At 40.6% G+C, this 17750-nt stretch overlaps 1 protein-coding gene across 2 annotated transcripts in view; it reads right to left on the bottom strand.

The window, feature by feature from the left end:
* Positions 1-17750, bottom strand: part of frmpd3 (FERM and PDZ domain containing 3) — a 225112-nt gene that overhangs the window by 14641 nt on the left and 192721 nt on the right. For both annotated transcript variants that reach the window (XM_056472194.1, XM_056472195.1), the window contains one exon: positions 8580-8687. In XM_056472194.1, coding sequence (XP_056328169.1) covers positions 8580-8687 — 108 coding nt within the window. The remainder of the gene's footprint in view (positions 1-8579; positions 8688-17750) is intronic.

Below are 17750 nucleotides of genomic sequence, written 5' to 3'. Positions count from 1 at the left end.
GATGGTTATATTTCTCCATAATATCAAATGCTGAAAACTGCCGTGAAATTCTCTAAGATCAGACCATGAGAACTAACATGCTATAAAACAATCAACTTTCTAATCTTCGGAGAGGATCTCGAGAAAACCATCTGGACATTTGACCTATCACCTATCCTCAGGCCCTCTTGCCCTCCCCAGTTATACGGCCTGGGTCATTGAAAAGTTACTCAGGAATTACCAGATTTCAAGTTTCTATGGTGAAATGATGTAGGATGTATATTTACAGTATTTGTGAATTTTAACTTGTCATGCTTGGTATCATTTTAAAGGTCTCAGTGCGAATGTAAATGTGATCTCAGTTTAATCTCAATATCATAGACCAAAATAGATGATCTCAGATTTGGGTACATTTTGTCCTCTCTCATGGGAGAGGATGTCCTGGATAAGATCTTTTGTCAAGTCTTGTCTTCTTGCTCAGATGGTATTTGGCTTCCAGGGTAAAATCCCTGGACAAAAGTCTTTGTGAAGTTTTTATTAATTTGAATTTATGACATTTTGGGTATTTAAGGAGATTTGGCAAAACACTCAGGGAAGCGTCTGTAATCGAATAAACGTCTCTGTTTGTCTACATTGCCAGGTATGATGACTCTTTGACAATTGTTTATTTTACAAATTGTTTTATGTTTTATGCTAATCATGTTGTGTAATCATTTTGTACTTCTCCTGCATGTTTTGATTGTGATGTGTTAATCAATTACTGCCTGGCAAATAAATGTAAAATTCTTGTTTAACACTAATATCTCCTGAAATCATTTAAATCTAGTAGATTGTTTAAGCTGATGTTTCTGCAGCCTACGACCAGGATTAGTCATACATTCAGTCTCAATGGATGGAGCATGGGCACAGCATTAGAGACCTGTTGATTTCTGACAATCACTGACTTAGTATGATATATTCTAGGGGCTAAATCAAACTTTCTTTAAGTATGAGCAAGCATGGGACGGCCTATTATTACTTTATCTTATTAGCTTATCTGCTAAGAATCAGAACTGGTGAGGATGTGTCCGTGAGCAGATCTAACTGGCCAGCATACTGACTCTAAGTGACTTCAGGTAAATGATGAACCATTAATGGAAAATAAGGATTTATTAGGTTAATCAATCTAAATTAGACCTAATCACAACCTATAGGGTGATCAGCTTGAATTAGATGAATCCAAAATTAAATTATTATGAATTGGAGTCAGATAAGAATAGGGGTCAAAATTGGATTCATAAAACAAAAGTTTAATAACTTTTAGTGATCTGTTTACAGCTGCGCGAGAAAAGACTGACACGCAGAATTCCTTCTCCCACATCCGTGGAAACCACCATTCAACATCCGAACCATTAGGTGGGGCTTACAATTTCGAATAGCAATATTTGTTTTGTTCAGTTCTAAATAGTTGGTTCTTTTGAAGCCGCTTTAAATTCTGTTATATTCCCTTTGAGCTAATTTAAATTTAACAAACTACATAATAGTGTATTGCGTGTGCGAGGCCCTACAAAGGTTTCCATGTGACTAAAACTAAAGCTTTAATTAATCACTGTACAGAAGCATCAGCATATGCTTGTCTGGAGCACATTGACGCACCATGTGAAGTAAGACATTACATGTGTTTGAAGATAGCAATTGCAGATATGGGAGCTTGGATAGAATTATTGAGTTGTGTTTCTGTCATTGGGTCTGAGATGACAAATTTGGTGATATTGAGCAAAAACCGAAGATATCATGTCAGAAATCGCTGTGAGAAATGTTAACCACACTTTGGAATGAAATGTGGAAAAGATAAATATACAACACTTCATTTAATCTTGTTATTTATATATGACATAATTACCTTTCTCTTTGGCTGAAAATACGAGAGGGGTCTGTATGCACACCTAGTGCAGTGTAATCTGAGATGCATCGAATGCTTTTTAACCCCCCCTAACTCTACCTGTCACAGTGACGTCACTCACTCCATTTAGTGCATTGTGTCTGACGTTGCATCGCTGTGTGATGCAATCTCAGCTTTCATCATAAAGGCTGAATCCAGATACTATTCGAAAATACCAGCTACACATCAGCACCTTCAAAAATAAGTGGAAAATTTGTACTTTCTGAATCTGATGTAGGATCTTATGGTAAACCAGACAGGAATGACCCAAAACCAAACACAGCATAAACAGATGCTGTTATGTGGGTAACTAACTAACTAACTAACTAACTAACTTATTACAGCTTTAAAACAAATCATTCTTATTAAAATGGGCCTCAAATGGAAACAACTCATTGAATGCGAGACTCATTGAATGAATTTGAGAGACAGCTAAAACTTGCAAAAGTTTCTTTGTTGTCTACTTGGGTTTAACAGTTCCCTTTCAGTCAGGTCTATGAGTTATGTCAGGTAACTGGTAAATTATAAAAGGTGACCATTGTTTCTCATTAGCACTAATACTTTTCCTGTCTGAAGCAGCCAACCTTTCCATGACCATATGCTCTAATACCAAATTCATCCAATAATTTTTAAAAGATGTTTAGTTTTCCAACTCAGTTCAGTTCAATTACTCTTTAATTCATTTTTATTTCTATAGCGCTTTTACAATGTAGATTGTGTCAAAGCAGCTTAACATAGAAGATTATAGTAAATTGAAACTGTGTCAGTTCAGTCCTCAGAGTTTAAATTCAGTTCAGTTCAGTGTGGGATCATTTTCACTGCTGAGAGTCCAAACACTGAAGAGCAAATCCATCGATTCGCACTTCACAAATTGACAAAAGCGAAGAAAAAAAAAACCTTGAGAGAGACCAGGTTCAGTTGGGCACGACCATTTCTCCTATGGCCAATAGCTAAAGTCTAGGCGCCGGAGGCTGAAGAAAGCTGGATGTCCATCATGGATGTTGAAGAAACATTTTTTTTTTTTTTGCCAAAATTAAAATCAAAAGATCTTGTGCTAAATGTATGCCTTACAGATCCTAACAAACAAATGATGACTAACAACTAACAAACTAATTTTCTTTTAGTGAACTTCAATGATCTTCACTGCCTATACAATATAAAGTAGCTCTCAGAATGTACAAGAAGCACTGCGTTAAAATCCAATGTCCCGCAGCATGTCTTTAAAATATGGAACTTTAATTTACCACAGTTTTTTTCAATGGAGTTTCTGTGCTCACTTGCTGCTACTGACTGTGCTTGCATTTAAATGGCTTTTCATCTTGTTTACGCTTAAATAGCTAAATGAATGCTGAAGTCTGTTTAACAGATTATATTTTAATACATTACAACATCGATGCAGTAAACGGCACTGCCAATGGCCGAATAAAAATAGCAAACAATAAAGGAGATAGGGGAAAACCTTGTCTAGTAGGGTGATATCAGGCAAATTGGGCCATCAGGTAAAATGGGCCATTTAGTTTTGAAGACTTATTTCTTCAGTAGTAAACAGCCAATGACAGCAAAGAATTTCAATTGTTGCCATAACAGTACTTGACATTAAGCAAAACAATTTATTGGTCTGAGGTTGCTAAGTGGGGAGGGGCAATGCCTCATACTGACACCAAACCATAAAACGGCAAGGTGAGTGGCCTGACATATTAAATAATACCTTACAATAATAAGGATGATAAATCCATAAAAAACATGCACATTTAGAAATAATGATTCATAACCCATGTCTTAATGGACTCTCTGAGGTAAAATGCTGATTTGATGAAATAATCCATATTTGTATAATGAAAAATCATTTTTAGTTACTGGCCCAATTTACTTGCATGAGTTCGGATAAAATGAGCCATTAACATCAGTTAAAATGAGCCACCTTCTAAGTTTAAGCAGAAATGCTGGTGTTTTTCCGTTTAAACATTATTTATATTATTATATATTGTATTTGTGACATACCTTTTTCACATTTTATCTTCTAAATATGTTTGTATGTGATGTGTGTTTATCTGTGCTTAACTTTTTTAACACTTCCAGAGCGGTACGGTATGGTATGGTTTGGTACGCTTTTATGGCTGTTTCTACTGTGAAAAGGTACCAACGAACCACTTTTTGGGTACCCTTTGCAAAGGGTACCTAGCACGACAAAAGGGTACCAAAAGGCGGAGCTAACCGCGCAACTAAATGCTATTGGTTTACAGAGAAACATCACTAGTGCATACACAACAGGAGAATGAAAACAAAGAAATCGCCATTTTTAAATACACAGCCGAGACATTACATTGTAATACTATATACATACAATATTGAACCATAGTCAACCCAAGCTCAAACAAACCTTGTCGTTGTCTTGCTGAACAGCTACAAAGCCAAGAACAACAAAATCTGCTATGTCATGTTTTTGTTTAACGAGGCCTTCTAAAAGTGCGATTGGTTTCACTTTCTCCAGAGAGCTCATGTGTGCGTCTAAATTTGAAATAACAAACTTTTTGAGCTGATGATAATAACATGCGTGTGATTATTGAAGTGCTACTTAAATCCGATCCTTTCAGCATCGGACAAATGCAAGAGTGTAGCGCGAAAAAACAAAGGAGAAGCCGAAAAAAACTGAGCAAATGATTCTTTCAGCAACCTAAACCATGAACAAACTGCCATGTTTAACTATTATCATCACTTTTGGACTTGGAATTACTTTCTAAAGTGGTTACATGTCATCACCTTGGAATTATAAGGCTCTATCTGCGTTCTGAATGATTTTGAGATATTGAGCTTCAGAGCTTTTGCATTCCATAGCTAACATTATGTGTGTAACATTTTTTTTTTTTTTAATAAAAAGTCTTAAAATGTAAACATCTTATAAAAAAACATCCCATAATGTAAATAAGTTGTCATTTAATATGCCAATAACTCAAATTTTACAAAAATGTCAGACAGAACCTTATAATTCTAAGGTGACAATGCAGCAGAGTCTCCCAACAACAGATATAAACTTTGTCATTGGTCCTCTTAACGCCTTTAAATCCTACATTTGCCTCAGCCAATATCACCTCAGAGAAGCCAAGCTGATTCTCGGTAGCTGACTTCAACCTAGTTTCTAAGCAGCACGACTCTGTTTGTTCTCCCTACTTTCCGTCTTACTAGCATAGGACTCCTTTTACTAACTTTCCCTTTTCTCTTCCTCTTCATAATTTTTCTATAATTTCACTTGCACTCATTCTCTGCAGCTCGGACTCACACAGGGGTAGCCCCAAGCTCCCACTGCCACAGCAGTGATGCTCTTTAAGAGCTCATATACACTTACTTTTCAAAACATTTCACCATCATTGCACTCCCCCACAATTATACAGCCATGAAGGCGTAGTGGTAACTCGTATTGCTTCCATACTGACCACCATCACACAGCAGCTCCACTTAATTACATTGCACTGTAGCATCATCTTACTAGTAACGACGCTCTAGATGCTCCACTGAGTTACATTCACCCATTGCACTACTGCAGCAACAATGTAGCTCTAGCTGAACTCATACCCATACTATTATTGACAGGAACCAATGTTCCTCCCTCATTGCACCACTGCAACAACAGTGTTGATCTAGCTGAGCCCCTATCTACATCCATCATAACATTTCTGTAAGAGCACACACAACACTCCAGACACAGACTACCTATGCACCTCTGCAGCCGCAGAGTCGCTCTACCGAGCCTCATTTTCTTTCTGCAACATGGTTACAACAGTAACGCTCTGCTTGAGTTCACATACACTTCCACTTAGTCATTTACTACTGACACACTTACCAACACTGCCACAGCAGTTAATCGTCTTGCCAGAGGCGTACTGAGCAAAACACTCTGCAGAACTTTATAGCTACATTTCACCACTGTTAAAGTAAGCCTTTGTTACAGAAATTACCCATATATGCTTCAAATCATTACATTTGTCTCACTCTCCTGCACGGTCCTTGTAATTAATACTGCCCCGGGAGCACACATAGTTGTACATATTCCGTCTGCCAGTACACCACTCCAGTAGCAAAGACCACTCTTGTCTCACCATTTACACCCGCACTAGTCTCATTTTGGGAGGGGGCGGGGGATGGGGGGGGGGGGGGGGGGGGTTCTTCAAATACGCGGCTGCTGTCCCGAGCAGAGCATTTTGGGGAGTTGTCGAGATCTACCTGAGCGCAAGGCTACCCTCTCGCCCTGCAAACGGGAGGGAGCCCAGGGCTCAAGGACCTTTTGGACTCAGGGCTCTCTCCTGGGACAGCATGCCAAACTTGCTTATAATCAATCATCAGCTAAGTGTGAACTTCTGAAGTGAAGTTATTTATAAACTAATTTCGAGAGGATCACATGATTATGATTGAACACGGCTGGTTCTGCATTAGCTATGTATGATCCACCAATCAGGCCAGTCCTAACCCACTATAAAGAGCCAGGGTTTCTCACTACAGCCATCTTCGATTCGAAGAATCCCCCCTTCCACCCCTACCTCTTCACCTTTCCCTTCATAGGGTGGCACAGTGGCCCAGTGGTTAGCACTGTTGCCTCACAGCAAGAACGTCACCGGTTCTAGTCCTTTAACAGGCCGGCTGTAGTTTCTGTGCGTAGTTTGCATGTTCTTCCCGTGCTCGTGTGGGTTTTCCCCGGGTTCTCCGGTTTCCTCCCACATTCCAAAAATATGCACTACAAGTGAATTGATCATTCTAAATTTAACACTACAGTCAAACTGTCATCCTGCAGCATATCTCTTCATAGCATTTATTTTAGTCATCAGTTCTTATCAAGGGGGGAGTTGTCGAGATCTACCTGAGCTCAAGGCTCCCCTCTCGCACTGCAAACGAGAGGGAGCACGGGGCTCAAGGACCTTTTGGGCTCAGGGCTCTTTCCCGGGACAGCATGCCAAACTTGCTTATAATCAATCATCAGCGTGAATTCTTGAAACTCTTGAAAGGAAGAACCTTTGAGATTAGAACCCTTTAACCTTTAACAAAAAAAAAATGAAGCTTGATCACTTATTATTATTATAGAATGGATCTTAGCATTCATTATTTTCTGAATGCAAGAATTACTAGACAAGAAAAATTGATTCATAAAAATTACTTATAAATGGGAGAGAAAAAAGTATATTCATTTACTGTTTTATTTTAAAATATCCAGCAATCTTCGAGGCCCAGATCTACAAGGCAACCAGAACCAGAAACACTTCCCAAACAGCACTGTAATAAAAATTGCATCTATGCTCATTTTTGTCTGGCTCTCCTTATCCCATGGTTTACATAATTGTGGACCCAGCCAGTATCCAGAGCAAACGGTTGTTGTCTTAAAGGACAAACTCAACATATACCCACAAATACCTCAGTGAGAGTAGGACTCAACATCCTTTTGCACAATCTCAACACCTGCTGAGGCCTTTGTTGGACCTGCACTTTTACTAGGTCTGACACTAACTGTTCTCAACACCACCAAACTTTTTTTAGTCTTTGTTGTATTCGGCTAGAGGAGAACTGGTCCCCCCCTACTGAGCTTAATTTTTTTTCTCAAGGATTGTTTTCCATTCCTGTCAATTGGGGGACTTTTGGGTTCCTTGGAACCCTTGGCTTGCTTGGCTAGGGACAGTGGAGCTGTTCTTCAGTGGATCATAATTTAGCAGTGACAGTCGAATTAACTGAATTTTTAATCTAACTAGAACAACAAAAGCATTCTACCATGTCTACCCTGCAGCTTCCCTAAAATGCTAAATCTGTCATTCATCTGAAATATTGATATAGCTTTTTTCTGTTCATTTATGTGAATTGTCTTTGGCAATCTACACTGTAAAAATGCTATACATATAAAGGTGATTTAACTGAAAATTAAGTTAAAATATGTTGATAAATTAGATAATGAAATTCTTTTGTCAAAAACAAGGGGCCATTTTGTTTTATTTGTAAATGCTTGGTAGATTCCCCTTTCCCTAGACTCAACCCTAACTGAAAGCTATTTTTAAAAACAGTGGGAAATAATAGATGAATCTAGGTACATGTTTCATTTAGCAAAATCAGCTTCTGTGGACATGATGACCATATTATATCTTGTGCAATCATGCTTTTTATAATTTCCAAGATTATCACATAAAATGACAGGAAATGTTGCCTTGGCAAAAAAAATATATGCAATAAATGCCTCACTGAATTACACAGTAAAACAGACTGTACATAATTTGTATGGTTGTTATTAAGGGTGCAAAATGAAATGGGGAAAACTATTGACAAAATAAAGTGAGAAATAAAGATGAATAATATGAAGAATAGAATGATTAGTATTATTAGTGTTAGTGAAAATCCACAGTCAAATCACAACTGATAATACATGTAGACATTATTTTCTACAGACAAACAAAAGGAAATTTAAATTACAAGTAGCTTTATAAATCAATTACTTAACATGTATCCAAATGATAGCATTAAAATGTATGGAGACAATGGAGTAATCTTTACTTAAGACATCTGTGTACTACGGATGCTGCCAAATGATCCTGCCACTTTAATCCAACATGCTCATTTATATGCATTGCTGCTAATAAATTTACGAATGAATGAAAAATAAAAAAAAAACTAATTTGTGTTTACAGTAAAAGGTAGAAGGTAAAACACTTACCCTAACAGTGGTGCGGCTGTCAAATGTAAAGGATTTGATCTGTCCATTTTCAAGAAACACCTTCAACACATTTGGTATCAGAAGCAGAGAGTCGTCTTTAAGCATGGTCTAATAAGAGAGACAAAGGGAAGAAAATAGAGTGAAAACAGTCAGTGAACCTTGTATAGTATATGAATGGAAAAACAAATACTCAGATCAATACAGATAGTACAAAAACAGAAATGTAACTGTGTGAAAATCCTGAAGGAAAAAGGTAATTAAATCTAAAAAAAATATAAAATTAAATCTAAAAAACAATGATTACAGGGTTATCAGAAACAGTTCAATTTGATTAGATATGTTTCCTTTAGACATAAAGTATTATACAATTAGCAAAAAAGGGTATCACTTGAAATTTATAAGTACTAATAAGTACCTTTTGAGGTACCAATATGAAACCAATACATACGTATAACTTTTAAAAAGCTACCACCACAGTGACAGCTCTCATACCTTTTTTTGTTTTTACAGAGTATGACTAAATAGAGTTAAGAAGAGGTTTTCAGGTTCATCTTTCTATATGCATCTCAAAAGTCATCTAAATGTAGACCAATTGAACACGAGCACCAAATTTAACAGAAATCTTCAAGAAATCTGCTTTATTTCTGATAAAAATGCAGAGGTATACTTAGTATTGTTAAGGCTGAATAGGTTTTTATTAATTTTTATGATTCAAAAACCAACTGCCATGGAAGTCTGTCTGAAAATTTGTAGATGACCAAGCAGCCAACAAACAGCAATTACTAATAAAATTGAAATGGTTAACTGTGTTTAAAATATTTAGCTGTTTTTGAAAGTCTCCTGAGTCCTTCTAAAATACTAGAAGGAATTTTTATTATGATCATGGTAGATCCTTTAACTTTTACTACTGATCTAAATCATATAAACTAGGAGACAGACACAAGACTCAACTTCTAAAATAAGATCTATAGCCGAATAAGCTATACTGCTCTAACTCGACTTGACTTCTAGTTGATCAATTGGTATCAGAAGTGGCTTATATGAAAGGCAAAAACCTATAGATTATGCTTATTTTACCAAATAATATATGATCATGCCTTGATTTTTAAATATTTAATTAGGACATTAAGATCTGACTTTGCTGAGACAAAAGTCTTGTCTTGTCCCTTAACAGAAATAATGTACAGTATAGATTTAATATTGTGTATGACTCTCATGAGCTTGGACAACTGAATCCATCTCTGCAATGACTCAAATAACTTATTTATAAAGTCATCTGGAATGACATTTTGGAATCATCTTGTCCTTCTCCTTCATCTTACCCCAGACATTCTCAATAATGTTCATTTCTGGTGATTGGGCTGGCCAAACCTGGAGCACCTTTCTTTGACTTTCTTTGCTTGCAGGAACCTTGATGTAGAGGCTGAAGTTTGAGAAGGTTTGCTATTCTGCTGAAGAATTTGCCCTCTCCTTTGGTTTGTAAAGTAACAAATGTTACAGCACAAATGTGTTGATACCTCAGGCTGCTGATGTTGCCATCCACTCTGCAGATCTCTTGCACACCCCCATACTGAATGTTACCCCAAATCATGATTTTTCCTTCACCAAACTTGACTGATTTCTATGAGAATCTTGGGTCCATGCGGGTTCCAGTAGGTCTTCTGCAGTATTTGTGATGATTGGGATGCAGTTGGACGGATGATTTATCGGAATAATCTATTTTCTGCCACTTTTCCAAATAATCAACTTGAAATCAAGTTCCCCTTCATGGGAACTACAACGTGCGTCTGGTAACAGACTACAGGAGATTGCTAGATGACCAATCACTCTAAAGAGAAAGAAAAAAAGCCAATGAATGAGCTCGGCTCCGCAGGTGCCAGTGACTAGTCATTAGTGAAGCATATTAGCTGGCGTCCTCAGAGCAAGCATTCGATTCTTTGCTTTAGAGCTCTCACTGAGATTGAAGAGCTTCTATTTGCATCCTGATTTCCAGAAGAAACCAGGTTCCTCACCAGTGCGGGTGAAGATGCGACAGCGGCGGTCGAACTGGGCTCTTTTCTCGTCCCCTGGGCATTGCACTGGTGTTTAAAAGAGCAGATACTCTAAGAGAGCAACACGGCCGAGCAGCGCGTCTTTTTAAAGATGTCATTCCGGCTGTGTGTTTCTGGATGCGGTGGTTTCCTAGCCCCAGATGACAGGCATGAGAATTGCATCACATGTCTAGGGGTCCCGCATGTTGAGGTGGTGCTAGCGGACAGTTCTTGCCCTCATTGCGAGGGGTTGACTGTTGTGCAGATGAGGTCGCAGCATACTCTAGCATTAGGGTGTGCCACCCTTCTTGCTCCCCGCAAGTTGGTTAGCGCACAGGCAGGCCTGAGGATTACAGTGGGGGCTAATCCATTGCATTCTGGCCCGCGGACCTCTCACTCCTCATCAGTGCACTCTGTCCAAGCTTTGAGTGAGGGTGCCAGTCCACCCTCCACGATGGCTGCGCTCTCATTAGATGACACCAGGGACCAGATGTCCATCGCTGCTTTGGAGGGAGGGCTAACAAGCTCTGATGATGATTCAAACCCGCTGCCACCCTCCAGGGTTGTTGGTGAGGCTCCAGAGATAGAATCTGACATGTTAGCCATGTTATCCCGGGCTGCTTTGGCCGTAGGACTGGAGATGGCTTGGCCCCAGCTCCGTGGCCGGATCGCTTGGATGGGTGTTGAGTGGGGGTCAAGAAGAAGGTGAAGCCTTTCAAGCCCCCCGTCCCTCCGGCACATTTTTCTGCCTGGAATTCATGTGCTCCCACTCTCACCACCCTCGACAGTGGAGCAGCCAGGGGGTATGAGGCGATTTCTCAGGTGGATCAATGGATCAAAAATTGGTGGTCAATTTTTGCCCGCAAGGTGCCTCCACCTGGAGAGGTCCACTTAAACTCCTGTCCAAAGTGTGCAAGTTATCTGAGTCTCTCACAGCCAGAGCCTACACTGCTGCAGGCAAGGCTGCTTCCACTCTACATGATGGCCACCTATCAACGCTACCAAGTGGAGAAGTTGGCCAAGATGCAGGAGGGTGGTTCTTCCCTGGCCTTAATGCACGAGCTCTGCAAAGCGACTGATTATGCTCTCATGATCACCAAATCGGACGCCCGTTCTCTGGGAAAGAAGATGGCCACACTGGTGGTCAAGGAACACCAGCTCTGGCTTAACCTGGTGGATATTGCTGACAAAGCTCGCTTTCCTCCTGCCGAGATAAAATGTGGGTTTTACAGCCCATACTTCATCGTTCCTAAAAAAGAGCGGGGGTTAAGACCAATCCTAGATCTGCATGAACTGAACCGTTAATTACACAAAATTCTGTTCAGAATGCTCATGCAGAAGTGCATACCCCAATGCGTCCGTCCTTAGGATTGGTTTGCAGCTATAGACCTGAAGGAAGTATTTTCATGTTTCCATTTTTACACGCCACCGTCCTTTTCTCTGGTTTGCTTTCGAAGGTCAAGCATGGCAGCACAAAGTCCTCCCCTTCGGGCTTTCCCTGGTTTCATGGGTTTTCACAAAGCTCAGGGAGGGAGCCCTAGCACCTTTTATGGCTCGCGGGCATCCAAATACTCAATTATCTCAATGATTGGTTAATACTGGCTTCATCTTGGTATCAATTGATTATGGACAGGGACAGGGTGCTCTGGCACCTCGACCAGTTGGCGCTTTGGGACAACCGAGAGAAGAGCAAGGTCTGCCCCATGCAGAGAATCTCGGGATGGAACTAGATTCTGTCGCCATGGTAGAGCACCTCATAGAAGAGCGCACCAGGCTAGTGCTATTCTGTTTAATCGACAGGAAAACATTGGTCCCACTTAAAACCTTTCAGAGGCTCCTGGGGCATATGGCATCTGCAGCTGCTGTCACGCCGCTTGGATTGCTCCATATGAGACCACTTCAGCGCTGGCTTCACAATCGGGTCCCCAGACGGGCATGGCATGCGGGCACACAACGGGTGTACATCACATCGCTGTGTTGCCACAACTTCAGCCCTTGGACGGATCTTGCTTTCCAACGGGCCGGTGTGTCCTTAGAACAAGTATCCAGGCATGCTGTTGTATTGACAGATGCCTCCAACACGGGCTGGGGGGCTGTGTGAAACGAGCATACAGCCGCGGATTCGTGGACTGGACCTCAGTTACATTGGCACATAAACTGCCTAGAGCTGTTGGCGGGGTTTCTCGCTCTTTACCGCTTTTTGCTTGTCAGGACAGAAAGCATGGCAACGGTGCGGCATATATCAACCGTATGGGGGTATACATTCCCGTCGCATGTGTCAGCTTGCTCACCATCTGCTTCTCTGGAGTCACATGTGGCTAAAAACGCTGCATGCCATTCACATCCCGTGCAAGCTTAACTGTGCAGCAGATGCACTCTCACAGCACCTAGCATCCCAAGTGGAATGGAGACTCCACCCTGGCTGATATGGCAGCACTTTGAAGTGAAGTCTATTCACTGAGTGCTGTGCTACTCACAATACTTTGAAGGCATTTTCGGTCAGCGATTCGTGCCTGGAATTCAAGCCGGCTTACTCTCATGTCATCCTGAGACCCAAGCCTGGCTACGTGGCCAAGGTTCCTACCACCCCATTTAGAGATCTGGTGGTGAACCTGCAAGTGCTGTCCACGGAGGAGGCAGACCAAGCCCATTCACTGCTTTGTCCCGTTTGTGCTTTGTGCCTTTATGTGGAATGAACGCAAAACTCTTGTGAACAGCTCTTTATCTGTTATGGTGGTCGGCAGAAGGGAAGTGGCGTATCAAAACAGAGGTTGGCCTACTGGATAGTTGATGCCATCGCCCTGGCTTACCAATGCCAGTGTCCCCCAAATGTGAGAGCACACTCTACTAGAAGTGTCTCTGCTCTTGGGCATTAGCACTCACAGATATCTGTACAGCTGCGGGCTGAGCGACATCTATCACATTCGCGAGATTTTATAATCTTTGAGTGGAGCCAGTTTCTTCCCGATTACTGGGTAACCTCAGTCAATAAGAAGGAAATTAAGCTCAGTGTCAAAAACGCTTGCTGCCATGCTTCCTAACCCAGAGATACATGCGCTTTTTCTGTTCTGCTAGCAAGGCCCCCAGCACCCGACTCAGTGGAGAAGCCGGATGCCTGGCTCAGTGTGATGTCTGGTATGCCCACTTGGTCTACCCATATGCTGAGGTTCGTTGCCAGCCATGTGCGCTACCACATGGCGACCCCATAGGCATTTTCAGCCATGGTGTGTTCCCCCTTTTCAGGCACACTCTTGGGTAGCAGGTGGTATTCCAGCGTCCTCCACCTTCAGGGACTGGCATGCTTTTCCAACATACTGTCGTATTTCTAGTCTATATTAGCTAGGTAAAAGCTAATTTACGACCTCAGATTTAAGTTAATTCTAATAATCCCATGTAATGGTAATTAAGGGCCTAGGGGACGTTGGAAGGTTGCGCTCTTGGTGATGCTTGTGTGCTCACGCTTTGCTTGGCAAACCACACATCAGGAGCGTGATGGGCTTAGTTCCTGTGACGTTTTCCATGCAGACTCACGTAGTCTGTTACCAGACGCACATTATAGTTCCCATGAAGGGGAACATCCTGGTTATGTATGTAACCCACTTTCCATGAAGAGGGAATGGAAACGTGCGTCTTCACTGCCACAGCAGCTGATTCTCCAGCTGTTGTCTGAGTGTTCGGTCTTCATCTGGTAAAAATCTGATGCTCACTCCGTGGACGCCAGCTGATATGCTTTACTAATGACTAATCACTGGAACCTGCGGAGCCGAGCTCTGCCAACTCATTTTGCCTTCATTGGCCGTTTTTCTTTCTCTTCAGAGTGATTGGTCATCTAGCAATCTCCTGTAGTCTGTTGCCAGACGCATGTCTCCGTTCCCTATTGGGGGGACGTGGGTTACGTACGTAACCAGGACGTTATTATTTGTTGCTCTTACAACTGGGATCGACGACAAGACTTTTGTCAGGTAGTGTATGTGTCTATATTTTGTATATTTGTAAAATATTCATTTACATACAGCTTGTAAAATATGAGTAAAAAATCTTTCATGCACCTTGAATTGGGTGAGACACCTTCAAAGCAAAGTTATATCAACAATGGGTGGTAATTATTTTTAGCATCATCTTGACCAGCATCATATTGATTTGTACCAGTGACATAAGGTACATTTCTCTCAGCTGACCATTGATCTTTCCCTGTTATCATCAATAAAATTATTTAATCAAGTGCTGACACTGAATGAGGTCTGAAACACCCATGAAAGTTTCTATAAACAATTCAGTACATTTGGCACATGCTGTCTCAAAATCCCTTGGAGCTTGCTTCTGGAGAAGTTTACAACACTTTATTTACAAATACAGAATGGAAACAAATAAGCAAGCATCAATTTGCTGTGTTGGTTGGGATCATGTTATGACTGGGAGTGAAGTGAGCAGGTTGACTAACTCTGTTTAATACATTCAGGACAATTCCAATCACTTGCATGTTAGCTACAGCGTGAGATGATGTGATATGAATAATATGTCCCACGGTGGCATTAGTCTAAGCCTAACCCCCTAATAAAACATAGCAGCTTATGTACTGCTGACAGGCGAGCTTTAATGAAGAAAGCCCCGCTGGCCCCTGCTGATCACACAAGATGGATTGACATGATTAGAGGAGGCTCAGGTGAGGGTGGTTTGATCTTTACCGATTTTGGCCCTCTAGGCCTGATCAGCAAGTTTCTTCTTCCAGGAGAGCTGCACACCCCTCCCATCGGTCCGCTTTATTAAATTGGTGCGACCAGCACCCAAGGGTGTAGTGTTGACTCTTCCTTGCTCACAAGGCAGATATCAAACTGTATGGGACATAATCCATGGACATTGACATTAACATGGGTACTACTGACCCATGTTCAGCAAAAGGAAATGGCAGCTGTAGTGCTAATGAAAAGCTACAAATGAATGAATGTATAATAAGAACATTACAGGTTATGGGAAGGCTGTGGTCTTTCTTTAGATGCAATGCTACCTTATTCGGTTGCTGCTCACTAGGCTAGACGTGTTCAAAGGAAGCTGATGGCTATGCTCTCTATGAAGTTACCTAAACATCTTATTTAAAATCAAAGGGAATTATTCTAAATGACTGCTGCTACAATTTCTTTTTTTTAGTAGTCAGTAATTTTGCTTCAATGAATGATAAGTTGTAAGTTACATTACTGTAGCATTTGTATTTAGTTGACAAACTATACATATATGCTGTATAAGAAATCACAGTTTTCCTAAAAAAAAGTCCAAAATATTTTTATATACTCAATATGGAGAGCCACATCTATGTTATGGAGGCACCATTGGAGAGGGGTTTACACATTTCTGTCTTTGTAATATATCTGCAGTCTGGTGAAATGGGATGAGTAAGAGATGTGAAGTGAATTGCAGTATTGAAACTATGAAATGACAGCCATGTGACACTCTTAAAAGGAGGCACCAGCTACTGACACATTCACTTTGCCTTTGAAAATTAAAACATATATTTTCACAAACAGACTGTAAACAGCCATTCCACAAAATACATTGAGACTATTGTATAAACTCAAAACCCATACAAGTCATATGGCCACTTGTGAAATAGAAGTTGTAGAAATGTTTTTTTTTTTTTTGCAAAAAGTGCATATGAAGATTGTATATTATATTTAAAATTAAATGCCACTTAAGAGCATTTAAGCAGAAGAGTACACTTTAAAACAATATTTCTGAACACCATGTAGTTCACTTTGTTAAAATGTGATTAGTAAATTAAAGCAGTTCTTTACTTGTTAGTATTTTTGTCTGATGTTACAGTACATATAATGCAGTGCATTTAATGTCAGTGTAAATATCAGGACCTCAGCATTCAGTGAAGAATAGCAGTATACATCTTGTGAGTGTTTTTTTTAATAACAAGCATGTGTTTATTTGCTTGGTTTAAGTTTTGCTTGTTGGGAGATTTATTTCATCAGTCATCATCTATGTGACAGTGTTTTGCATTCAAAGTTTACTAGTTGTAAAGTATTATTTCTTAAAGAAAAAGTCTTATTTAGTTGGGTGGATTTATTTCTTAACTATTAGGGTTGTGCGTTTAGGTTTGCTTTTGTTGGAAGCAATTATTAGTTCACCTAATTACATAAAAAAAGTTTTTGCATTTAATCTAAATTATAGTTGCACTTATTTTCAATCCAAGTTAATAACTGTCAGATAAATGCATTTGTAAAGAACAGTTAGCATCCCTAGCTGGCAGCTAGCTCTCTGCAACTCCCACATGGTCGCCCACTGAAGCTAAGCAGGGCTGTGCCTGGTCAGCACCTGGATGGGAGACCACATGGGGAAGCTAGGTTGCTGCCAGAAGTGGTGTTAGTGACACCAGCAGGTGGTGCCCCAGTATATTGATGGGGACTTTACAATGCTCACTGTCTTTCGGATGAGATGTTAAACCATGGTTGTTAAAAATCCCAGGATGTTTATCACTGGCATCCTGGCCAAATTTGCCCACTGACCTCTGTCCATCATGGCCTCCTAACCATCCCCATGTCATAATTGGCTTTCTCACTCTGTCTCCTCTCCACCAATCAGCTTGTGTGTGGTCTGGTGCAATATGGCTGCTGTCGTGTCAGACTTCATTTCAGCATTTGCAACACAAATTATCTTCAGATACTGGCCTTGACTGAGACCGGAATTTGTCCCCCAGGACACAGTCACTCCAGCTGCCCTCTCTAACAATTTTACAATCACCCACATTTTCGTGTCCCATCGGGAGGGGAGGAGGGACTGGTTTTCTCATTTCTAATGATTGGAAATACTCAAATTATGCAGACTTTACCATTAATTGCACTTTTGAAGCATGCAGTCTCAATTACTTCTCCAGCTAAATTTAACATTCTGTTCATTTACCATCCTCCTGGTCAGTTGGGTGCATTAACTGAAGAATTGGATGGGCTGCTGTCCTCATTCCCCAGGGATGACGGCATGCTTGTAGTTTTGGGCAACTTCAACATTCACTTTGACAAACCTTCGACACCTGGAATGCATCAAACAGCACTCAGGTCAACAGAGAGGCCATAGTGCAAATTAAAAGCCTCTGCTGACCTTAGCAGATATCAAGCCCAGCTAGCATTATTTGCCTCTCAACTCC

The sequence above is a fragment of the Danio aesculapii genome, chromosome 14, assembly GCF_903798145.1.
Source record: "Danio aesculapii chromosome 14, fDanAes4.1, whole genome shotgun sequence".
Taxonomy (NCBI): Eukaryota; Metazoa; Chordata; class Actinopteri; order Cypriniformes; family Danionidae; genus Danio; species Danio aesculapii.
This window is presented reverse-complemented; position numbering and strand designations above follow the sequence as displayed.